The 23,558-nt window shown below is 50.1% G+C and overlaps 9 protein-coding genes across 9 annotated transcripts; 2 read left to right on the forward strand and 7 right to left on the reverse strand.

Moving 5' to 3' along the window:
• Positions 1-1,414: 1,414 nt before the first annotated feature.
• VPS55 (Vps55 family protein) lies at positions 1,415-1,963 on the reverse strand (the record flags this gene model as incomplete). The annotated part of the gene is made up of 3 exons (XM_043279910.1): positions 1,415-1,548; positions 1,650-1,863; positions 1,925-1,963. The coding sequence occupies 3 exons, from the start codon at positions 1,961-1,963 to the stop codon at positions 1,415-1,417; spliced, it is 387 nt and encodes a 128-aa protein (XP_043137542.1).
• Positions 1,964-2,430: 467 nt separating this feature from the next.
• pre5 (proteasome core particle subunit alpha 6) lies at positions 2,431-3,355 on the forward strand (the record flags this gene model as incomplete). The annotated part of the gene is made up of 3 exons (XM_043279911.1): positions 2,431-2,468; positions 2,537-2,648; positions 2,720-3,355. The coding sequence occupies 3 exons, from the start codon at positions 2,431-2,433 to the stop codon at positions 3,353-3,355; spliced, it is 786 nt and encodes a 261-aa protein (XP_043137543.1).
• Positions 3,356-3,501: 146 nt separating this feature from the next.
• On the reverse strand, positions 3,502-4,288 carry ACHE_50220A (LOG family protein; the record flags this gene model as incomplete). Its single annotated transcript, XM_043279912.1, has 2 exons — positions 3,502-4,195; positions 4,248-4,288. The coding sequence occupies 2 exons, from the start codon at positions 4,286-4,288 to the stop codon at positions 3,502-3,504; spliced, it is 735 nt and encodes a 244-aa protein (XP_043137544.1).
• A 340-nt stretch (positions 4,289-4,628) lies between these two features.
• med6 (mediator complex subunit MED6) lies at positions 4,629-5,744 on the reverse strand (the record flags this gene model as incomplete). The annotated part of the gene is made up of 3 exons (XM_043279913.1): positions 4,629-5,168; positions 5,220-5,581; positions 5,651-5,744. The coding sequence occupies 3 exons, from the start codon at positions 5,742-5,744 to the stop codon at positions 4,629-4,631; spliced, it is 996 nt and encodes a 331-aa protein (XP_043137545.1).
• A 505-nt stretch (positions 5,745-6,249) lies between these two features.
• pabA (aminodeoxychorismate synthase pabA) lies at positions 6,250-8,721 on the reverse strand (the record flags this gene model as incomplete). Its single annotated transcript, XM_043279914.1, has 1 exon — positions 6,250-8,721. One exon carries the CDS (start codon positions 8,719-8,721, stop codon positions 6,250-6,252), a length of 2,472 nt encoding a protein of 823 aa, XP_043137546.1.
• Positions 8,722-9,379: 658 nt separating this feature from the next.
• ACHE_50223A (histidine kinase-like ATPase domain-containing protein) lies at positions 9,380-14,691 on the reverse strand (the record flags this gene model as incomplete). Its single annotated transcript, XM_043279915.1, has 2 exons — positions 9,380-14,492; positions 14,561-14,691. 2 exons carry the CDS (start codon positions 14,689-14,691, stop codon positions 9,380-9,382), a joined length of 5,244 nt encoding a protein of 1,747 aa, XP_043137547.1.
• A 627-nt stretch (positions 14,692-15,318) lies between these two features.
• ACHE_50224S (TRAPPII-specific subunit TRS120) lies at positions 15,319-19,840 on the forward strand (the record flags this gene model as incomplete). The annotated part of the gene is made up of 2 exons (XM_043279916.1): positions 15,319-15,487; positions 15,567-19,840. 2 exons carry the CDS (start codon positions 15,319-15,321, stop codon positions 19,838-19,840), a joined length of 4,443 nt encoding a protein of 1,480 aa, XP_043137548.1.
• A 383-nt stretch (positions 19,841-20,223) lies between these two features.
• On the reverse strand, positions 20,224-21,404 carry ACHE_50225A (SDR family oxidoreductase; the record flags this gene model as incomplete). Its single annotated transcript, XM_043279917.1, has 2 exons — positions 20,224-21,210; positions 21,270-21,404. The coding sequence occupies 2 exons, from the start codon at positions 21,402-21,404 to the stop codon at positions 20,224-20,226; spliced, it is 1,122 nt and encodes a 373-aa protein (XP_043137549.1).
• Positions 21,405-21,635: 231 nt separating this feature from the next.
• On the reverse strand, positions 21,636-23,516 carry ACHE_50226A (Sec1 family protein; the record flags this gene model as incomplete). The annotated part of the gene is made up of 3 exons (XM_043279918.1): positions 21,636-22,274; positions 22,322-23,347; positions 23,403-23,516. 3 exons carry the CDS (start codon positions 23,514-23,516, stop codon positions 21,636-21,638), a joined length of 1,779 nt encoding a protein of 592 aa, XP_043137550.1.
• Positions 23,517-23,558: the final 42 nt, after the last annotated feature.

Raw genomic sequence — 23,558 nt, forward strand, 5'->3', positions numbered from 1 at the left:
CGAGCACTACTCGGCCTCGACTCCGCAGACTTCAGGTTAGCCCCAATCGAAAATGACCTTGACCGTTGCGATACAATCCGGTCCAGTGCCGGAAGCGAAGGCTCCTCGCATTCTCTCTTGATCCTCAAGCTCTGCAGCGGTTGCGTAGGTTGAGAATACGACTGCCGCATCCGTTTATGATCTGTGACGGAATCAAACAAACTGGCCATCCGTTTTCTCTTGGGACTTGGTGACCGTAGGTCAGGAAGAAATTGCGCAATCTGCTCATGGTCACCTGCAAGACTATCCGATTTCTCCGGGAGAGGTACGATTTTCTGAGCCTTCGAGATGATAGACCCAGACAGCGGCGAGGCGTATATTCTCAATTCTTGTCTAATGACAGGTTCCTGGTTGTTCTCGGGATAACCCAATGACGAGGAGATAGGTCCGAACGAAGTCGTAGTCGACAACACGCCGTACACCAGGAGCTCCGAAGTACTCGAACCCGAAGCCTTCCGCGAGGTACCCTCTACACCCACAAGAAGCCCAACGGGACCTTGTATCGACTGAAATTTATCCACATCCTCCTCTCCCAGCCAAATATTCCCTAGCAATTTGTTCTTCAGCCATTGCGCCGTAGAAGCGTCCGTCGTATGTAGTTCGAGGTTTGGTCCGGCTCGCGCGTAGAGAGGTATCAAGGCCGGATTGACGAAGCAGCGGAATTGAAGCGTCGAATCTTTGGATATATCTGTTTGCCAGTGGGAGGTCGGGTCGATCAAGCGTAGACCTATTTAGAGAAGTGTATCAGCAATCATTGCCTTGGCGGGAAGACAGCGCGTTCTCACCTTCGAGCCGCGATTCTTCATTCAGTGCAATTGCTCCCGACCAGATATTCATTGCGAGGACTATAGTATAGTTGGATGTCACATACTAAAGCAAAGTAAAATAAGCTTTGGCTGCTATTCCTGGAATGTGAAATTGATTGATTGTCATGAAGAACTGCCATCCTACGCGGACGCGCTGAAAGCGGCGCGGTGTCACGTGACAGTTTGGTCGTTATTTATGCCATTGAATGCTACTGTAAGGAGACTGGTGTCAAAGAGGATGTCAAAGAAGTCAAAAAAAGAAAAAAATACTTAGGGACGAGGCCTTTTCCAAAAATTATTTGCCGGGTATGTAGACTCCTGTAGCTCTTTCAAGCACTCGTCATTCGTGCTTATAATACACGCCAGAATATCAGATAAAACGCTTAATCAACAAAAGCAACTGAGGAGCAAAAGCAGTCCCATCATACCCAAACAGAAACGTAACGCAAATAGTCATAATTCTTGAATATAGTAGCAAGAGGCAGAGAACCTCAGCGAGGAAAGAGAGCAAAAACATCTCCTGGCACAGGGTATCCACGCGGTCAATCCATCACGTATTCGCATCACATTTAGAATTCTTCTTGTTCCTGGAAAAACATCGAGAAGCTGATAATCGTCCCGTAAATAAGCAGACCACCGATAATCGACATGACCATCGCAGGGATCTCGATCGCGCCGCTGTGCGCCAGTACTGCGGGGAGGGCTGGAGGTTGTTAGCTTGCTTCCCTATGAACCTAAGGTATGTTGCTTCCAGTGTTTCTATCTGGAAAATTTAGAGTAGCAGTCTGCACCCGTGCGACGTACCAATACCCATCAGCACCAGGAATCCAGTCAAGAACCGCCCGAAATCAGCCACCGAGTTACCCGAATTGTCAATGAAGTCGTCTGGGTTCGCACATCGGGCGCAGATCCAATTGGGGAGAGGCGCGACAACGTAAGTTGCAACGACGGTCAACGGAAGGAAGTTGTGCCAGATGGCCGAGGAAAGGATGACAAGAAGGAATCCGATTGCGAGGACCTAGATAACAAATGGATCAGTAACAGCGCCAAACCAGCAAGTGCAGACACCGGGTACATACAAATGAAAGACCGATAATGGTCTTGAGGCCTGCCGTCATGACTGCGAGGGTAAGGGCCTATTGCTCGGTCCAGGAGCTGCGGGTAGATGTAGTATGTAGTGGAAGGGCTGAGGTATCACGTTGCGACGAAAGTACCCTGAAGCAAGTCCGGCTTCAAACAAGATATGAGGGCCCGATAGAGCGTGCAAGGTTCGTCTGCATCGAGGCCGCAGCAAATGGATCAACGTTGCTTGACAGTAACTGCGTCGTTCAGTCTGTAAGGTGACGTTGGCAGAAGGCGGCAGCAACGGGAACTCGGGGAATGACTGCCTGAGGCGCCAAGGCCACAATCCCAGGCCAGCCTCAGCGGGACTCCAAAGCTCCCCATCATCATCATCACCGCGTTTGCTGCTCGTCGTCTATCTCTCACCTATTCCCAGTTATTCATCTGCCCTCACTTCTGCCATCCTTACTACGAACAGTATATCAAATTCACGGCTGTCTAATCTAATTCAGCATCTTTCGTCATGTTCAGAAACAACTACGACAATGATGCGGTCACCTTGTACGGCCCCATTAGCTACCCTATCTATCCCAGGAAGCTTCCCAGCAGCTGACATTGGCTCTGAACAGCTCCCCGCAAGGCCGGATATTCCAAGTCGAATACGCACAAGAAGCAGTTAAGCAAGGTTCAGTCGTGGTGGGGCTTGTCAACAAGACACATGTTGTCCTGGTCGGCTTAAAGGTTCGTCGGTGTCATTTGGCTGCTCTGAGTAAAGAAAGAGAACGGCTGTACTGATACCTGCCTCTCGCTAGCGAAATGCCGAAGAGCTATCGTCGTATCAGAGAAAGATCATCGAAATCGACTCGCACATGGGTGTTGCTATCGCCGGTCTGGCATCGGATGCCCGTGTGCTTTCCAACTTCATGAAGCAACAGTCGCTCGGTTCCCGAATGACCTACGGCCGCCCTATTCCCGTTGAGCGGATCGTTTCTCAGATCAGTGACCGTGCCCAGCTTAACACCCAGCAATACGGAAGACGGCCATATGGTGTGGGGTTGCTCGTTGCCGGAGTTGACGAATCGGGGCCCCATCTGTTTGACTTCCAGCCTTCGGGAATGACATATGAAATGTCTGCTTGTGCCATCGGAGCCCGGTCGCAGATGGCCCGGACGTACTTGGAGCGGAATCTGGACAAGTTCGCTGACAGCAGTCGGGACGAGCTGATTACACATGGTCTGCGGGCTTTGAAGGAGACTCTTTCTCAGGATAAGGAGCTTACTGTTGACAACACTTCGGTTGGCGTGGTTGGATTGGCCCCCGAGGGTTCCAAGGGCCGGATCGAGAGCTTTAAGCTATATGACGGCCAGACTATCGCACCACTGCTGGAAGCTCTGGAACAGACGGAGTCTGGGGAGACTAGAGAGGGGGAGATGGAAGTTGATTCATAAGGCCGATTTATGCGCGTAGATTTGAGCAGATGAAAAGACATGTTACTATCCAGGTATGAATTAAGAATAATGGTGTTAAATGCGTACAACAATCATCATTCGTGACGAGACTTTCTAGCTTTATCATAGACTCTCGAGAGAATAGTCTACTCATCACCCCAGTTCAGCTGCATCTGTCCACAGCTAGCATTATACCCAAGGAGCTTCCCCCAAACCTCCGTAACCTCCTTAGCCTCGACCAAAATCTGCGAATTAGCAGGCCCAATATACCCCTTCTCAACCGCATTCCTCACCCACACCAACAACCCATCCCAATATCCATTAACATTCATCAAAATAATCGGCCGCCGATGAATCCCCAACTGATTCCAAGTAGTCATCTCCATAACCTCCTCAATTGTGCCGAACCCACCCGCCAGCGTTACAAACCCACTCCCGGGACCCCCCTTCATAACCTTCGTCGCCATCAACCTCTTCCGTGTATGCATGTCCGGCGTGATAGTCGTCATCCCGTACTCAGACTCCTGCAGCAACGCAGCCTTGTTGACGGGGTCGTTAAGCACGCGCTCTGCATCCTTGCCGTGAGACATGGTCTTGTGTTCGTGCTGGTTGGCCTTTTGGGCGTTGTCGTAGCCCGGTTCGATGCGGATCAGGGCGCGCGGGATCACGCCGTGGACGGATTCGGGGCCGGATAGGCGCACGAGGGTGCGGGCAATTTCGCCCATTAGGCCCGATGTGCCGCCGCCGTAGACGAGTTGGATGTTGTGTTTGTGGAATTCGTAAGCGAGGTTGCGGGCGACTTCGAGGTGCGCTGGGTCGTTGCCGGAGACGGAGCCGCAGCTGGTTGATGTTAGTCTAAAACTGTATGGATGTTGAGGTGACGGGTACTTACAAGACGCAGACCACGGGGCGCTTGATTTCGGCGCTAGCCATTTTGGATGTTGTGGTTGTAGTAGTAGTAGTAATAGTAGAGTGTAGAGTGTTGACGGTGGTTGTTAGGAAGTTGATAGTGAGCAGATAAGATATTAGGTTGGTGCCTTGACAAACCCCTCCATTCGGCTAGTTACGTTTCACTTGCTGCAGAAAAGATGCCGCCTCAGCAATTCTACAAAGACTCTAGTAATAACCGCACCAGGAAAGTACAAAACAGGCATACAATTATGTGGTTGTGATTCCAAAATAGCATCATAGCTCGGGTGGAGCTAAGATGTCATCCCCGCATACAATGCGTCTCATGAGACTCTATTAAAAGAAAAAGGGTATCTTATACAGTTCAAACTCCAATCTTACTCTTCTTCTTTCGCAGCTTCTCGTCAGAAATAGGCGTGCTCCCTCCTTTGTCCGACTTCCCAGGTGTCTCAACCCTAACTTGTGGCGTCCCAACTCTCGTAGGAGCATTAGTAGCTGTGCCGGTCGTTGCTGTCGGCGGTTGTAGACCTTGCTTTGTAGTTCTGTCCACATCTCCTGACCGTGACAAGATGAAAGACCCTGGCTCTCCAACTAACGGGCTCTCGTCCATGAATTCGTCGCCGTACCGTGAGAGGAGGTTGAATGACTCTGCCAGTGTCCTTGTATCCTGTACCGTCGAGCCGATGTTGCTAGTGGTTGTTCCTTGTAAGGATGTCTTTCCTTGGGATTCTCCCTCGGGCATGGGCGTGCTATCATCTTTGCTTATCTGCGGTTGTATCCCCGATTGACTCGTCTCGCTTGATTTTATCGTAGGAGGCATATAGGTATGCCCATACGACGGCGTAAAGCTTGGCAGCGTAGACGCCGTCTTCAACAAACTCGTCAAAGACGTAACAGCCGAAAGCTATCCAAAGTCAGCACAGATCCCACACGCAAAACTCAGGGTATCACCCACAATCCGATTCCCAATAACACTCGCCACAGACGGCGCCATATAGATACAATCCCCCACCACGAAAAACGTCGACAATACCACAACCTCATCATCCAGCCCACTGCGTTTCCGCCTCGTTTGTTTCCGAATTACCCAGATATTCGACGGTTCGTGCGCAAAGCTCGTCTCGGACTGTGCCGCTGCCTGCAACGGATCATACGCAACCACAAACTCTAATCCTTGCATTGTGCTTAATCGGCCCTCGAAGGCTTCGCGGGTTTCGACAAAATGGCGGAAGGTTTCATTGTAGTTGGCTTGGATGGCGAGGGAGGCGTTGTTGGAGGTTGCGTCGAAGAAGGGGGATTCGGCGAAGTAGAATAGGACTATTCATACTCAGGAGATTGTTAGTTTCAGGTATGAATCAATTGATTGTCAAGGTGTAGTGTGCATACTGTTGTTTGAATGTAAAAAGCCTCCCATCATCTGGACGTGCGGAGGAGACCGCCAGAGGATCTCCTCCAGGGAGGCATCTTGGCCTGTTGCCATTCGGAATGATTCGCTGGGAGTATTCCCTTTTGGCAGTATGTCCAGCGATCAGTACAATGAATACGCCAGACGTGTCGTAAATTGTTAGTTGGAGGTTTGGAAAGTTGGAGATTATTCCTCCTCAGGGAAGTGGTGTTTGGCTTGTTTGCATCGCTGATAGCTACTGAGACGTTATTAACCTTACCTCTAGTGGAAGATGGTCAAATGGAAATTATGATATAAAACTTAGACAAAATAGCTAAAGTTTCGTTCTGTATTTAGTTGGTTTGTTTTTCTGATATTTACAATGTGGTAGCAAGAAATACATATCATGATGGGAGCTATACAATGCATTGAAATAAACAAAACCAATCCCATAACCCCAACGCTGAATGTTGAATCATATATATCACCTATCCCAATGCAAATATATGCAAATGTTGAAGCCCAAAGTAAAACAAAACAAAAAAAAAAAAAAACATCATGGAACATGGTCATGGAAATATAGAGACCTTCACAACCTCCCTCAGCCCTCAGAATCCAAGGGTGTAAAGATATTGCAAACAGTCCGCAACTTGGTCAGCATCTCATCCCACTCGCCCTCAGCAGTACTGAGAGTAGTCACTGCTCCGCCGGCGCCAATCCGCCATAACTGCTTCTCGTCCTTATCATCGGAGGATGTAAAGGCAGTACGGATGAGGACGGAAAAGCTTCCTCCACCTCCAATGTCGAGATATCCCATGGCACCAGAGTAAATACCACGCTTCCGATCCTCAATCGAGCGAAGGTGCATGCATGAGCGTTCCTTAGGTGCCCCAGTCATTGACCCAGGAGGGAGGCATCGTTGTAAAGCTGTCAGGCCGTGGACAGCCATACTCGATGTCTGGAGTTGCGGCATGTCCCGCACTGCGGGGCCAAGTCGGCGTGAATTGACATCGCCCTTGACGTGGGTGATCATTTGGAAGACTCGTCCGTGATCTTCAACCTCGAGGAGTTTCTCAACGTAGACGTTACCGGAGCCACAGATTCCGTATAAGTCGTGACGAATTAGATCTGCAATCATGAGATTCTCCGCCACTTCCTTTGCTGAACCCAGAATCTCCCTGGCTTTTTCCATGGTCATATCATCGGTCTTGCGCACCGTGCCTTTCATCGGTTTCATCTCGAGTATCGATTCTCGGTCCCAGTTGAGGAAACATTCGGGGCTGCTGCTCACGATCTTGACGTTTCCTATTTTTGCGTAGGCGCTGAAAGCTGCGGGATTGTACTTCCTCAGGCGCTTGTATAGCTTCCAGGGGAAGTTCTCACGACCGCTGTTAGTGTTCGGAGATGGTAACGTAATTGAAGTTTCGCAGGTTAGGCATAGCTCGTATGATTCGCCGGCTTCCAGCTCAGCCTTGCAAGCTTCCACTTGCTTTATATATGACTGTGGGCTGGGGAAAGTGATATTGCCCTGGTTGAGGATGGTGTCCAGGGTCTGCCCGTCCGCGATGACATTATCGTCTTGGGTTATGATATTAGCAGTTGAGAGTTTGTTCAGTGACTGTAATGTTTGATCGAGCCAGCCAGCCGGTACGTCGTCCGATTCCCGAGTCGACTGAACAATGACTCGACCAGTTTGGTTGTCAACGACAATACTCCGGTCAGTCCACAAAAGACTGGCATCTGCAGGGTCATCCGCGGTGGCACCTCGCGAAGAATGACGTTCTTGAAAACCGTTATGCATGGCTTCTGCATCTTTCGGGCGTGCAAGACAAGCAAGACCCATCTCATAAGAGAAGTATCCTAGGAACCCTCCCCAGAAGGGAACGGTATGATCACCATTGTGGACCCTCTTCATTTCCATCAAATATCTTAATGCGTCCCAGAACTGTGATACCGACAGTGACTTCTCAACCAGTGTCGTGTCTTCATGCACGCCGCGGTTGCTCAAGTCTTCCAATGAAAACTTCCCAGAAGCACTGTAGTATTCCAACCGCCATGACCCTGGACTCGGAACAGATATGATGCTGTATCTTCCATTGGACTGGAATAGCACAGTTGGCGATCCGGGGGTGTTGAGTGTTTCGCATATCGCTTCCGCGGTCAGATCACTTTGCGAGAAAGTTCGACAGGCAGATTTCCTTGACGTAGAAGCGCTCCATTTCAACATCGTAAATGCAGCATCCGGAAGGGAAGCCACATTATCTGAGCAGGTAACGAGTGTGTCGGGAAGCGTTCCATAACCCCCACGTCCGGTCGTTTTGTTGAAGTTCAGAACCATTTTCCACCATCGCCTGAGTAATTGATCGCAAGCCTCCCTGTCCGATTTGCATGATTCAGGGTGAAATTGTACGCCCCAGAATGGTTTGCTCCGGTGGCGAATAGCCATGGGAATCTGCGTTCTCGCTTCAGTCTCCGTGCTGTCAATGAACAACCAAGCAAGTAGATCGAGCTCGCCGCCAAGCTTCGAAAGACCAGTTTTTCCTTCAACCGAAGCCTCACAGTCATCCAATTTAGCATATAACGAATGATAAAGCGTAACCCTGAGATCTCCCATCCCATCAAAAACATCCTCCCTCGCCGTAGAAATCCGATGAACCTGACCATGCAACGGATACGGCAGCCTCCTGATAGGAATCCCGTGGTGAAGACACAAACTCTGAAACCCTAGGCAAATCCCAAACACAGGCAACATATCTGCCTCGCCAAGATTCCAGATATCCTTCATAATACCGACATCTTTCGGAACCTGTGGATCACCCGGCCCAGGACCAAGAACAACAGCTTCATAGTGCTGCAGAAACTCTGTGATATTACCGTCCGGCCATCCCGAGTCGATTGTCATCACGGTGACCTTGACGTTGAGGACTTCTTCGAGCATGGCGACTACATTGTATGAAAATGAGTCGTAAGCGTCGATGTATAGAATACTCTTTCGGAGAGCATTGTGCTCGACGCTTGGACATGGAGACTCGCCGGTCTCTGGTGGCGTCCAGCTTCCTAGTAATGGTGCCATACTGCTTACCCCAGGAGTGGTTAAGCCCTGCGGGGTATTAAGAGAATGCTGCGGGCAAGAAGTGAGGATGGCAAGATCGAAGACCCTGACAGCGACTGGAAGAGGTAGCAGAGAGACAAGGATCCCTTGCTCTGACCTTCAAACGGTTAAAAGATTGACTGGAGCAGCCAGAATAATCATCGCATCGCAAAAGTTGCGACTCCGAAGTGGCGATAGCGTTAGAAAGTTGCGCAAGTCATGGGAATTGCTGATAAATGGGTATTCCAGGGTAGTGAGCCTGTGCGCTTTGCGGTTCGACTTTCAAAATTAAAATAGGACGTAAACAGATGCAGAAAAAGAATTAGAATGGTTAGTAGTGGAGAGTACAAAATGATATGCGGGACGACATCGGAGAGTGGAGCGGCAAATAACGGGAAACATTTTTTTTTTCCTCCCTCCTTGCCCCAACTCCTCTCTATGCCTACTGAGTAAAGAGAAAGTTTGAGTTAGAGCAGAGTCAAACGAAATTCGTAGATTGAGTGCTGCTATATCGTTCTAATCAAAATCCAACGAAATTGTTCATACAAAAATGCCGAAATCCTAACATGGGTATTCAATCGTTATCATAGAGTGAATTCAGACATAAATATCTAATACCTATCGTCAACTCGTCAAAGAATCAAGATGTAGCATGGCTAGGAGCCTGTCTCCCAGCTGCGGTAAGCTTAGTCGCAATTTTGGGGAAGTACTGGGCCACAAAGCCCTCGGTATAGTAGCTATGCGCAGAGCTATGGTCTCCCACAAGGTTATGCGCCAGCTCGTGGCACAAGATCACCCACCAATACACCAGGGCTTCAGTGGTGTCCTGGTTCTGGAGAAGGCTAGTCTCGTGTAACTGCTGGAAGTAGAAGTAGTTGCAGAAGATGCTTCCAGCCCGGTTGAATGCTATCGTTCGCCCCGCAGGGTCGTAGAAGACATTCATCGTGTTGATACTGAGGGAGAAGATATCGGCGCACTCAATGAGCACCGAGGCAAAGGTATTGATGCCAGCGCCATTCTTTGTGAGGAAGTTGGACCGGTCTTCGAGGTTCTTCGTGAAAAGCAGATTGATTCCGCAAGAGAGAGTTGCAATGAAATCCAGGTCATGACTGGGCTTCTCGTCACAGTAAGACTTCGTCTCAGTGACCTGGCTCGTTTCAGGTCGACTGTAGACGCCGGAAGACCCATGGGGTCGACAGGCTTGAATGGCGGAGATAAGTTCCGAATGCAACTTGTGCGGTGGGTTGACCGTAGGCTGCTCTGGGCGGGACGTCTTTGGATCTTCAGCGGAGTAGGGTGGCGGAGGCGTTGAATCCCGGGTGGACTCAATAGGGTTTGGCTGCGATTGTCCCTGAGAGATCGAGTTGCGTCCATTTTCGAGTCCAAGGCGTCTAGTCAGGTTGGCGAACAATCCGCGTGGACGTTGTTCTTGCACAGGTTCAGGTACTTGGGGTACAGGTTCAGGTACTTGGGGTCGTGAATCATGACGGTCATTCTTTCTCGTAGGGGAGTCAGGGAAATCGCCCGGCATCATAGCCTGTGAGTTTTCCTCTCCCGCCTGGCGGGATTGCGTTTGCGCCCATCCCTTTGCCCATGCCGCTTCCCTCTCTTGAAGCTGTCTTCGCTCTTCTTCCAGCTGTTGCTGACGCTTGTTCTCTGCTACCTTCGCTTCCTGGGCCTTCTGCTTGAGGATCCGCTCAACGTTGTATCCCCGAGTCTTGAGCTCCAATAGATCGGTCTTCAACAACATCTCTAACGTGAGAGTCGAGTGAAGCTTGGGGCGGTAAAGAATCAGGTGTACGAGCGCTTGGCTAATCTCATAGAAATCAAATTTGCCAGGACAGATCCATAAAGTCCAGGCTCGTGACTGCTGCTGAGTGACAACGGCGCTTCGCCTTTGTGTGAGCGACACACGACGACCCATGAGAGAACGCGTTAGAGATATTGAATTTACAACCTGCACCTGTAAATTCTTCTCGAGCCATCTAACATCGTGTCGTATCGTATCCGGCGACTGGTCATGGAGGTATAGCCTCGTGCGTTCGCGAATGAGCTTCTGTAGCTTGGTCGCAGGACGCTGATCCGCAGCCATTTGTTCCCAACTGGCACGCTCCTCGACAATGGTGCTCAACGGGATGGCTCCCAGAGCAAGGTAAAAGTTCTCCAATGCCTCCTCTTGTGGTGCTGCTAGGACATGCTCCTTGAAAAGGTTGAAGCTTTGGAAATCGTCCACGACGACAATATCTTTCGCTGATGCCAGTGTCCATTCTTTGATGCTTTGATCTTCATCATAGTCTTCGTCCTCCGACTCAGTAAACTTGTCTTTGCTGGGATTTTGCTGGGTCAAAGAAGAGATATCCCTGCTGGCCAGCAGGAACGGTGCTCTTTTCATCTCCTGGAAGAGTTCTTTGTCCCTCTTCAAAGCCATAAGACTCTCAGAAAGCGCTCTAAGAAGTTTGAGGTACTTGTCGGCACTCTGGAATGTCGAAGATATTCTTGCGGGCTCTTTCACCAGGATCTGTGCCAATTCCGGCTTTGTTGGTTCTCGCTTTGAGCCAACTGCCATTAAGAATAAGTTGGCTTCCTGGCCAAAATCAACGAAATCAAATATGTCCTTGTAGTCATCGCCATCTCCTAGGTAGCAGAGCCTAGGCGCCACGCGACGAACTTTTTCGCCTTTCTCAACTGTTTCGTTCATCCCAACAGGTACTATCAGCGCGCTACCGACACGATCGATGTCTCGTGCGCTGACCTCCGACACTCTTCCAGAAAGGTACTTGAAGAGCACCCTCGCGTCACGCTTCGTGCTTGGCGGCCGCCGGATTAAACGATCTAGACATTCCGTCACAGGAGGGTGCTGTCGTACTCCAAACTTGGAGGCATGAGCATGAAGATCCCGTCGAAGAATCCTGAAGTCAAATAAGGTGGCACCATCGTCCGTGAAACATTTCCTCGCCGGGCTTAACTCATCTGTACCCTCAATAGGAAGGAATGGAGCATCAACCGCACTAGCATCAAAGTTACCGTAGCCGTTTGCATGGTACTCCGAAATGTAGTATGCGAGGGCTCTTAAATGAAGAGCTCGATTGTTTTCCAAATTCGCCCTCGCCATGAGTTGTATGAGTTCCGGCGCGGATGGATAGCGTCTCAACCCCATCATATATAGGAATTTAGCCTCATTACTGGCAGGTTCATATCTTCCAGGCCATTCGATGATTGGAAGTTCTAGGCTCCGAAGGGAATTATTCGGCTCATACAGATCAGATATCTGATAACGCTTTGGCGAACTTGCTTTCTGGTCGTCAGGACTTTCAGCGGTGCATATGCTGGTCTTCTTTAACTTCTGGATATCATTTGTGGGGATGTCATCTCGAACAGAAGCAAGGTAGCGCACCAAGTCCACATGGCTCCACTTTGGCTGCCTTTCATTACTTCCTTCAGGCGCTGCAGGAGCATTCAGAAGACGCTCAAAGATGACGCTGAGCTCAACAGTCTTGCGGACGCCGAGATTCGCGAGGAACTTTTCTTTGACGCCGTTGAGACCATGCACAACAGGGAGGTCATCAAATAACCGTACAGATGGGAAATACGTCTGCGCAGGATGTTTCATTCCAAGTTTTGTCGGAATAACAGTGTGTGACTGAAGCAGACCGATAACAGCCTGTTTCGACGAATGGCCTAAGCTTTCGAATTGTTTTGACAAAACTGGAAGAACCTGCGCGGCAAATGAAGGTGTTCTGGTAATATCTTGTTCCACAGGAAGAGCGTTGCGGTTTCCAGAATTCGTGACAATCCAACGTAACCATGGGGTCAATTGTAACTCTGTCCAGCCCAGAGCTTCCAGCTCATGTTTGGGCAAAGACTTGGTGTATATGAAAGGCAAAACAGACGGCGGTAACGGTAAATCCGCAGGTATCCGTTGGGGGTTCAGAAAGCTTGTTATGTCTGCGAAAACCAGCAATCGCGTAGTAGCCCCATTGTCGTCTTCATCGTTTGCAACTGCCACACTCAAGAGACTTTCAATTGATTGGATGTCAAGCTGGGCCGAAGCAGCCTTCCGGCCAAGCCATGAAAGGAATTCAACGACCTGTTTGGATTGCAAAGTGCTGGATTCCAATTCCCGCTTGATATCTGATACTGTGATGTCAGTCACCAATCCAAAATCTGTCAGTTTTCTGACAAAGTCTTTTGCGCCGGACACGAATTCATCTGGCAATACCGGAATGGTGTCCATAAAGCTAAGGTCTTTGGGGGCTATGCGCGCTTGATGGCTCTGGATGATGCCGCGAGTTGAGAGTACCTCAATAGACGCCTTCTTGTTACATGTCCAAAATCCATCTTCAATTAGCTGCCCCAGTTGTGATAATGGTGTGGACTCGCGAAAAACAAATTGGTTTGCGGTGTGTATTGTCTCGGGAAGCACATGCATGATATCGTCTTTGCGAATTTTCGACGACTGCGATTTCTCCACCACTGATGAGAGCTTGGCCTTTATTGATGCCATTTCTGCTGTCCAGGCGATCCGACATACAATACCTGCTGCCCTCAGCATCTCAGTATTCCATCTGCTAATATACCGAGTATTAAGATCGATACTCTCCCGCTCGACAGTCGGAATGACAGAGGGAGCAGAAATGTGAGCATTTAGTCCCGTTGTCTGCTGAGTAGGAAACCCTATGAAAACTCGTCCAGCCTTGGACGGTAAGATGGATGCGAGGACTTCGGAATGCGATGCGGAAGCATCCGACGCCATGCTAGTGTCATACGAGGGCATTAAGACGGCAATCGTGGTTTTTTTGGGTGGAGGCTTGCGGGTAGCACGTTCAAGTTCACTGCTCAAAGATGAATTGACAGACGATTGAATGATGGCAGTGTTGGTATGAAGGAACACGGAAGCTGTCAATGATTTGGTCATATCTTCCGAGTCGCTAACACTATTGCGCTTTTCTGCATTCGCTGGCTTGTCTTTCTCTGGGTTTTGTCCAGTCAATTTGGAAAAGAAAAATGAGCGCAACGAACTCGTCGTATCCCTAAGGCCATCTAGACGAAATACACTCGCGTTTGGATTCCACTCGACGATCCGCATCCAAGAAGCGTCGATTTGAGCGACTTCACGAGTGACATCAACGATTTTCATTAAACCCTGAGGCGTCTTGGTTTCAATGTCGCGGGGAATTGATAAACTGATGCTTGGTGCTCTCTTTTTTGTAAGGCGCAGAAGATTCCAGTCATCTAGCCACAACTCAATACACTCGAGACCGACGAACGTAAGACTCGTAGACAAAAATTGGCATAGTTGCATCAACGACGGAACTGGAGACGTATCGTTGCGATAGTCAAGGACGAAGGTTGTCTCTGGATTTGAAGACTCAGCTAATTGTAGTCTTCGAGTAAACAGCGCATTTCCCTTCCAGTAGAAGGCCATGGCCTCCTTTCCGGAGGAAACAAATGGCTCTTCACAATCGTCGAAGACACTATAAAAGCCAACACCGAATGCTCCAATCTTCGTCTCATCCGGGTTTCCATCTGCGATACGCTTTAACCTTGCCCAGTCCTTCTCGCTGAACGGGAGACCGTTGTTGGAGACTAGGAGACGTCTTAGCGTATGATTTGAAATGGTATGCTTTATCAAGCCCGTCTGGTCCGCAGATGCTGGTATAGGGACTTTCGTCGACGGCAGCGTTTCAAATTTGATGGTCACTTTGGTAGCATTGGCATCCGCCGCATTCTGGATCATCTCTCGCAAAACAGTCCTGTCCAGATAAATAATCAGCCATGTCTCCTAGATCACGATGAACATAGTAGGGTGTGCAATACATACCATTTTCCTGAATATCTTGCCAGCACCTTTGAGATCAAACCACGTGTGTCAACTGTGACAGCCTCCTCGTCGTTCCCTGACCCCATTGTCTGCGCTTTGAGCGCATTGAAATCGATATTTAGTGCCATCATGCAAAGAACTGTTTGACTCTGCGAGAAAGAGAAAAACCAGATCAAACCAAAGAAAGACCTCTATCATGCAGAAAATAATATAATATTAAAAGTCCAGCTCGGTTCAATCAACCAAAGACTGGCTTCGGCAGCATGAGGCTCAGCAGCGCGCTGAACGTAAACAATGCAGTTATCTGACAGGTAGCAATATTATTATAGATATAAAATGTCGCCACAACGCAACGGATCTCAACAACAGAAAACGGCGAAGAATGACGAGAAATACGGAAGTTGAGGGTGATGCGCGAAGGCGATATTCGGAGACAAGGCGGAGTTAATCGATAACTAGTTAATGCTTATCAGCATGTCCCTGGCTGAGTCAGCGGCACCCCCGTGACTGACCGCCCGCTGTATGGACAGTCGCTTCGGACCAGGTAAACTAGTCTCGTGGTCTCTCGGGGCTTCATTGGGTGGTTTGCACGCTCAACGATTCATGCTGGACTGATTCTTTGCTTATGGCTTTCTTGTTATTCTCTGTTTATTAGCCATTGTTGCTTCGCATGACCTCCGACTGCTTGTCGTTCACCGTCTTGATTGCAGTCTTGAGCATATCGCCGACTGCCTCCGCTCCGCCTCTCTTCAAATGACATGATGGCTGTTGACCCTCTTTCTCCGATTGCGCCAGTGCGCCTAAGGGCACTGTTGCTTCCTATCGGCAAGATAAAACGATCGAGGTTCTTGAGCTTTGCTGCAAGACTTCAAGCCGAATATGTCGTTCGACTGGGGGACATCAGTCCCGATTCGCGACCCAATCGAAGTATGCGTTGACTTGCTTGTGCCATTAGCTTTAATACGGAGGATCCCCTATAATGGAAACTGACCGGGTCCTGATGTAGACATGTTCTCCCCGTTGGCTTTCCCTACCGGCATGATCCTCTACGACCTTTCCTTCTCCGTGCCACCGACATCCCACCTTGACTTGTTTCCATTCGAAATATACAGAGAGCCGCTTGTGGTTCTTGCGATAGCGGACGGTACAGAACTCTCCAAGCGTCCGAAAAGCAGTAAATCGGAATCCGGGATTAATCGCAGCGATGAGAGGCCAGAAGGACTGGACGAACTCCTCGAAGAGATGGACATTGTGCGGGAGAGAAATCCTCGAGCGTTGGTCCATCAACTATTGATATTCGATTTCGAAGGACAAACCAACATATCGAATGGCCCGGATGACGTTTTATGGGTTCCGCCACCGCAAGCTTCCAAAGCGACTACTATGAAGACAGTGCTGTGCGACATAACATCCCTTCTCTTGTCCGAACTGGATGATTTTGCAAAGACGATGCAGAGTATCCCGTCCATCGAATCTCCCAAGGCGTCATCCTGGGGTCCACATCGAGGACCGGAATTACGGCCACGACCCACGGACAGGTTAATACACCGGATGACCTTGCCCTCACAATTTCCACCTAATGCCGACTCCGCACCTGAAACTCCGTTGAGTTCGAACCAGAGTTCTCCTGTCCCTAGCGATCATGAAACTCCAACAACATTCGACGAAATAACTCGATCCATACAAATATCGAGCCGCTCCAACAGCATTGGGAGATTCAACTCACTATCATCGACGAAAGAGCACAGTCGTGATCGGATGTCGGTAAGTGGTATGAGCGCCACTGATCGAACAAAAAACCGCATCAAGGGACGTGTGGGCGTCGTTATCGGTACTCTTTATCTCCAGGCAGGTCGATGGCCGGATGCATTGAAAGAACTCGTCGAGGCTGCTTCGAGTGCTAGGGCAAGCAGTGACTATGTGTGGCACGCAAAAGCGCTCGAGTCGATTCTACTCTGTCTCGTCATGTTTGGATGGGCAGGGATGGACTTTCAGATTCCTCCAATCTGTTATCCGGTTGCCGATAAATCTGCCAAGTCATTGATCAGTAGTGGCTTCGATTCGAGCCATGGACCGTCAACGCCTGGGAACCGCGTCATCTCTCTACAGAACCTGTCAAATCTATTACCCGATTTGTCGAATAACATCATAAATCTATACAACCGCGCTGCTAACATTACAGATGAGCCGCTTCCACAACTTGTCTTTTCGGAGACCGTGATTCGTTTATCACGGTTGCTGGTGGCTGCGCGTATTCGCGATGGCACACTGGACGATAATGCGCTGAAGCATATCGTTATGAATGAGCCTCTATCACCCCTACACCAACCAGAACGTCCACGTGGGACAGTATTACTGCGAAAGTCCGACATTGCGAATTTTCTATTCCGTGCGTTGCCATTATCCCCCGGCTCAGATATGCCTGCCACGGATGCAATACCCATTGTAGTTGGTGTGATTTCTGTTCTGCATATATTGGATTTGCCACGGAAGAAAGCCTTTGTACTAAGAGAACTGCTGTCGACAATGGTGCCAACTCTTGTTCAAGCACGTAAGATTGGTGCGGCAGAGGTTGGAATCCATCCTGCCGCGGGACTGGCATCACTCAGCGATGCTGCGTTTGAGATCAATGCCCTTGATCTTGGCCCTGCGAACATGGAAGCAAGCTTGCGCATGCTTCTTGCTGCTATTGGAGAGATCTACGGTGTTCAACCTTCTGGCTTCTACGAATGGGAGAAGAAGCAAGAGAAGAGGCGATCATCAAAAGCCAGTGGGTCGGAATCTTATCCTGAATATGACTCGGTCGCAGCCATAGTCGAGCGTGCCTTTCGACATGCCGCTTTGGATGGCTACGGCGACCTGAACCTAAAGATTGATGTTCTCAAGGCGTGCATCAACTGCTGCGAAGCACTTCCCGACTTTGAGGGTGTTCTCCGTTTCACAGCTGAATTACTTCAGACCATCCGAGGGAGTTTAATGCTGGCTGATGCCTACCATGCTCCTCCGTATCTTCCGCCAGAGGAACAAGTCCGGCTTCTGAATAACATCAAGCGAACGGTTGGTGCTGCGAACAGGCTGGGCGCTGCGGGATTAGAGGCGGAATACTGGGATGATTTCTTGATTCGCGGTGTTCAATTGCTGCCTCTTCCAGATCCCAGGAGACCTGTGCGGCGGTCCAAATCGGAAATGGACGCTATCACAACACATTCTGAGAAATCTAAGAAAGACCCATTCTTGTACAATCCTTTCTCAAGAGCTAACAAGGCATCCGAATTACTCATGGTCGCCGGAGAGCATGCAGCATTCAAGATCACCCTGCAAAACCCGTACGAGTTTGAGTTGGAGATTGAGAGTATTCGTCTTGACAACGAGGGCGTAAAATTTGACGCTGTCGCAGAATGGATTTTGCTTCCACCACTGGGATTGCAGGACATTGTGGTCTATGGAATGGCCCATGAAGAGGGACCTCTTAATGTGACAAGTTGCATTGTCAAAGTTCGGCATTGCCGGGAGCGCAAGTTCCCCATTTTCACAAATTTCTGGAAACCAGAGTCTGAAACGAAATTCAAGCGTACTGGGTTAGCAGCGAAGAAGCCGACAATGGAGCGCCCTCTGTCTTGGAGCTCAACAACCTCCAGAGATGGAAAGCAAGTACCCAAGAAGGGACCAGAGACGTCATCTTGCGAAGTCAAAGTCATCGGACACCAGCCATCTCTGGTTATTGATTCGATGTCGTTGTCACAATCTGCAATGATGGTCTTGGAGGGCGAGGTCAGGTCGTTCGACATCACGCTCCATAACACGTCGTCATGTGCCTTGGATTTTATAACCTTCACTTTCCAGGATTCGACATCCAGACAGATACAAACTGCGCTAGGCAACAGGGACCTGTTGGCAACGGAAGTGTATGAGTTGGAGCTCAAGCTTTCTACAAAGCCGGCTTTACGATGGCGGCGCAAAGGTGGCCCAGCGGACGGTCTTTCCATTTCTGCCGGTCAAAGTGCTACGTTCACAGTTGACATCCTTGGAAAGCCAGGTCTGCAGGACACAACCGTCCAGATTGATTACTCGCGGATTGGACGGTCCGATGGCGAATTGCCTGATGTGCTTTATACGAGACAATTATTCGTCCCGCTTACAGTTACGGTGAACGCCAGCATAGAAGTGGCTCGTTGTGATGTATTGCCTTTCAGCAGTGATTTTGCCTGGTGGAACAAGCAGGGTCCAGAGATTCAATCCGAGAACACGTCAAACGAAGTGATGCCCTCATCTTCTGACAACGATCCGTTCTCTCCTGTCCTTTCTCAGCTTGGTCGAGGCGCATACGGACCTGATCACTGTCTGCTGCTTCTTGATCTCCGGAATGCCTGGCCCAGCACTTTGTCAATATCCTTGTACGTGAGCGAGCAACCTATGCAAGCGACAGAAGGAAGACCCGCGGAAGCAGGCGTGGAGGGCCAATACGCCGTCCACGGAGACCTCCAGCCAGGTCAAATCACGCGCTTCGTTCTCGTTGTTCCTCGTCTGTACCTGGACAATCCTTACGCCACAATTCCGCTCCTCAACACCGGCATGAAGAGACAATTCGTGGTCAGCGCCAACAAACTCACCTTCGAAGCCGAAGCAGCAACCAGAGAAGCCTTCTGGTACCGCGAGGAACTCCTCAAACGAGTCTGCGGCCTCTGGAAGGAAGAACCCGCACGGCGAGAAGGAACAGTTGACCTACGAAACCTGCGCCTAAACGCACGCATGGTCGAAGCCATGCGCCTCGAAGACGTCGACATGACCTTTTCCTTAGCTCCCTCTTTTCCTGAATCCTCCGAAAAAGGAATAATCCAATCCGGCCGCTTCAGATACAACATCCAAACCGACAAAATGCTTGACTTATCTGTCACAATCCACAACCGCTCTTCGAAGCCCATCCATCCCCTCCTCCGTCTCCAGCCCAGCCTCCGTCATCAGCCCAACAACGTCGCTCTAGACCTCTCCCGCCGCCTTGTCTGGACGGGCATGCTACAGCAAGTCCTACCCATTCTGGGAAGCGGAGAAAGTACAACGGCCACCATTGGCGTTACCGTACTCTGTCGGGGCGAGTATGAATTCGGAGCGACGGTTGAAGAAGTACGGATTTTGAAGATGAAAGAGGAGGAAGAGAAGACCGGGCAGGGCGTTTTCCATGACTCAGAGGGCGCGATTAGGGATACATTTGGCGCTGATGTGGCGAAGAAGAGGAGGATTTGGCATGCTAAGGAGTGCTGTGTTTTGGATGCTCATGACTGATTGATACCATTCTGTCTGAGAGAGGTATTATGAATGAATAGATTTGATTTTGTATAGTCTATGATATACGTTTATGATGTCGTCTGCGCAAGAGTGTATATTGAATGGGTGTCTCATTCTTCTTGTTTATTGTACATACAGACATGTCGTCTTAATCAAACGAGTGAGGTAATAGTTCGACAAGTTGTACTTGGCCATTAATGTGTCGAGATGGCACTGGAATCAGCCAGTATTGGGTATATAAAGGTCCGCCTTAGGACTGGAGGTGCTGCTCGCCGAGCTACACGAATTCGATGGCCGCAAGACGTATTCCTCCGAAATAGGATTTTATAAAGGCGATGAATCTGTAGTCCTCTGAGCAGGACAATTTGGTCTGGCAACAATCACCCAATCGAGTCCGCCCTATCCTTACCATTCCCACTACCACTCCCCTGCTGCTGCGGCTGATCCAACGACGGAAAACTAAGATGCTTCCAATCCTCAATCTCCTCAATAATGCACTTCAACCGATCCCTGATACTCTCCACCGCATACGTCCCCAGAATCAGCCTTAGCGGCGGATAAGAACAATGCCCCAATTCCCAGACCAAATGCGCCGCTTTCACAGCACTCGCGGGCTGCTTGTCGCCGAGCCAGAGGAGCATTCGCTTCGCGTGTGCTGCGGGGGATGTCGGCGTGTTGTATGGTTCGCTGGGTCGTTTCACGAGGAAGTGGCCGTAAAGCGGGAGAGGAGAGGAGAGGTTATGTTCGTTGTTGTTTCTGCTGTTGTTCGCCGAGTCGGAGGCGGGAATGGAGCCGGCTGGGTCGGAAATGAGGTGCACGATATCGTCGCGTCGCATGTGTCCTGGTTCCACGAGGGTGGTCTTGATGTTAAAGCTGTCCACCTCGTATAGCATACTCTCCATTAACCCTTCGACCGCATACTTGCTAGCGCAATACGGCCCCAACCCCGGCACCCCCAGCGCTCCAGACGTAGAACTGAAAATCAAATACCTCCCCGCACCCCTCTCCCGAAAATGCGGCAGCGACAGCTGAATCATATTCAACGTCCCCGTGAAATTCGTCTCAAACTGGTTCCGGATATCATACTCGTCCTGGTCCTCGCACGCCCCCAGAACACCATATCCGGAGCAATTCGCGATGACGTCGATACGGCCGAAGCGCGCGATGGTGAGGTCGATGACTCGTTTCACGGTTTCACGGACGCGCACGTCGCAGAGCAGACCGAGGCAGTTTTCGTGCTCGGATTCGAGAGCTTTCATGCTTTCGGGGGTGTTTTCGAAGGTGCGGCCGACGGCGGCGACGAGGTCATTGCGGCAGAGGGCATTTTTGACGAGGGAGCGGCCCATGTGGCCTGTTGCGCCGAAGATCTGGCATTATATAGTTAGGTATTGTAGTCCATGGCTGGAATGGGATCGCGGGGACGTACCAGCCATACGAGCGGCTTAGGTGGGTTCTGCGGGCCGGGGGGATTTGTGGTGGATGGGAGATGGAGTTTGGGTTCTCGAGAGGTTGAGGAGGAGGGTGACGAGGGGTTTGCTCTTGGGGAATGTTGAGTGTCCATGGTGGCCGGGTTGTGGATAGTGACGCGGAGGACGGAAATTGGGGAATTTCGAGGCCGAGATCTTCTCCGCATTGGAAATCCTGGGGTTTTGACAGCGTCAAGTACGGAGTACAGCATTATCACAATTTTGTAGTTTCAATTGAATAGAATGAGCAATTCAATTCTAGTCTAAGATATACAATTTAAAAAAAATAGAGAAGTGGAAAAACACCGCAACGCCACAATTGCAAATCAACGCGCAACCTCCCTCCGCAGTCGTCCAGCAGCCGACGAAGGACTCGGATCAGGCCAGCTACTCACAGCATCATCGACCTCTTCCAAAAACGTAGTGCTATTGTGGATAGTAGTGCCGGCCAGGACCACCCTCACACCCGGAGAACTGGCATTGACCTGCGCAACCATCTTGGCTTCTTCGTACGTCACGCCGCCAACCATGAAGATGATGATGTCCTGAGGTTTATCGCGAATGTGGCCGCTGCCTTCGAGGAACGGGTATTGCATTTCCTTTAGTCGGCCTTTGATTAGGTTCTGCAATGTTACTTCCAATCGTGGGGAGTGTTGTGTGTAGACGTTCTCAACACCCTTCAAGCCCTTAAAGCGATCCCGCGCTCCAGAGAAAAATGAGGTAGATTCGAAGAGGTCTGTGAAGCCTCCAGCTACTGGTGGTGCTTGGAGAGAGTGGTGGTATGCGAGAAGTTTGGGGATTATGCTGACGCGGTTAGAGGGGACGTTGCCGGCTGTGACCAGCAAGTCGAGTAGAATTGGGAGGGCATTGTTGGGTTGTTTTTCATAGCGAATGGCATAGAGTGCCACTAGGCGGAGTTTACTCTCTGCTGGGACGTTGGGCAATTGAATAAGTCTTTGTAGGTTCTGCTGCGAGTTAGTATGAACCGGAAGAAAAAGGAAGGTAATCATACCTTAAGGTCGTTCCCATGATTATCATTGCAAGCCAGACTCTGCTCCAGCTCACTCACATCAAGCAGATTATCCTCACCAACGCGCCGACTAAGCTCCCCAACCAAAGTGACATGCTTGCTCACATTGCCTGACAGCTTGCGGAACTCAGGGTAATCCTCGACGAACCGCTTCATATCCGCAATGGACTCGATGTTCATGGTGTTTTGGGTTTTGACTTGGTATTGCTCGACATACTCCTTGATGTTCTGACCCAAATCGCCAAAGTTTTGATACATGTTCTTCTTGAAGAACGGATCCTGATCTTGGGAAAGCACAATCTCCCGCAACTCCGGCCGAATCTCAGGCACATCGCGTAGATCCACCCGGCCATTGTTGATACCAATCAACTCATGCACCATAGCCTGGTATGTCCATTGAGTGAGCAAAGGCGTGATGGGGTCATCGCGACGGTCCAAAATTAACAAGATAGGTGGTGTGTCGGTCTTTCTGAAGTTGAATAATTGCTCCTCCTGAGTGATATGATATCGAACTTCGGTCGCAAGCTTCTTCGCCAACAGACTATTCTTCTCATAACGGATCAAGGGGTTCTTCTTCAACGACAACAGCGCCGCAATCACGCCCTCTGTCGCTCTCTGGAGCGCATCCGCATTCCACAGATCAGGAGAATGACCCCACAGCCGCTGCAGAGGAAACCCGAGATTCAACGAACAGAGATCTGGATTGATAACGAGGAAGTCCGCGAAATGCTCCTGTATGACCCGCACGACTTCGTGACTATCTGCTTCTGCAAGGCGCTCGAGCGACGACTTGCGGATGATGTTGCTGAGGTAGATGTGGTACTCGCCGTATTTCGGATCGCGCAGCTCGTCAACGAGAAACTGGATGGCATTCGGGGTCGGACGGACGAAACAGAGACAACGTAGGTGCCGCATCTTCTCTCTCGCGGGATTATCGAGTCGGTCCGTGAGGTAGACTTCATGGTTGAGCAAGGCGGACTGGGTGATAGCGGTCGAGACGATAGGGACCTACAGCAGCACTCATTAGCATCTATCCCATATGCGAATCGAGGGAATATCCCACTGTCTCACTATCGAGGAGCAAGATCTTCATCTTGGATGAAGAGCTCTGGGTCGACGAGTCCCCCGCGGAGACCATCTTGGAGATGTACCCCGACACCGCGGCGACAACGTCCATTTTCAGGCGTAATTCAGAAAACCCTGGTATGTATCTCGGTGT

Source organism: Aspergillus chevalieri, chromosome 5 (genome assembly GCF_016861735.1).
Source record: "Aspergillus chevalieri M1 DNA, chromosome 5, nearly complete sequence".
In the NCBI taxonomy this organism is placed as follows: domain Eukaryota; kingdom Fungi; phylum Ascomycota; class Eurotiomycetes; order Eurotiales; family Aspergillaceae; genus Aspergillus; species Aspergillus chevalieri.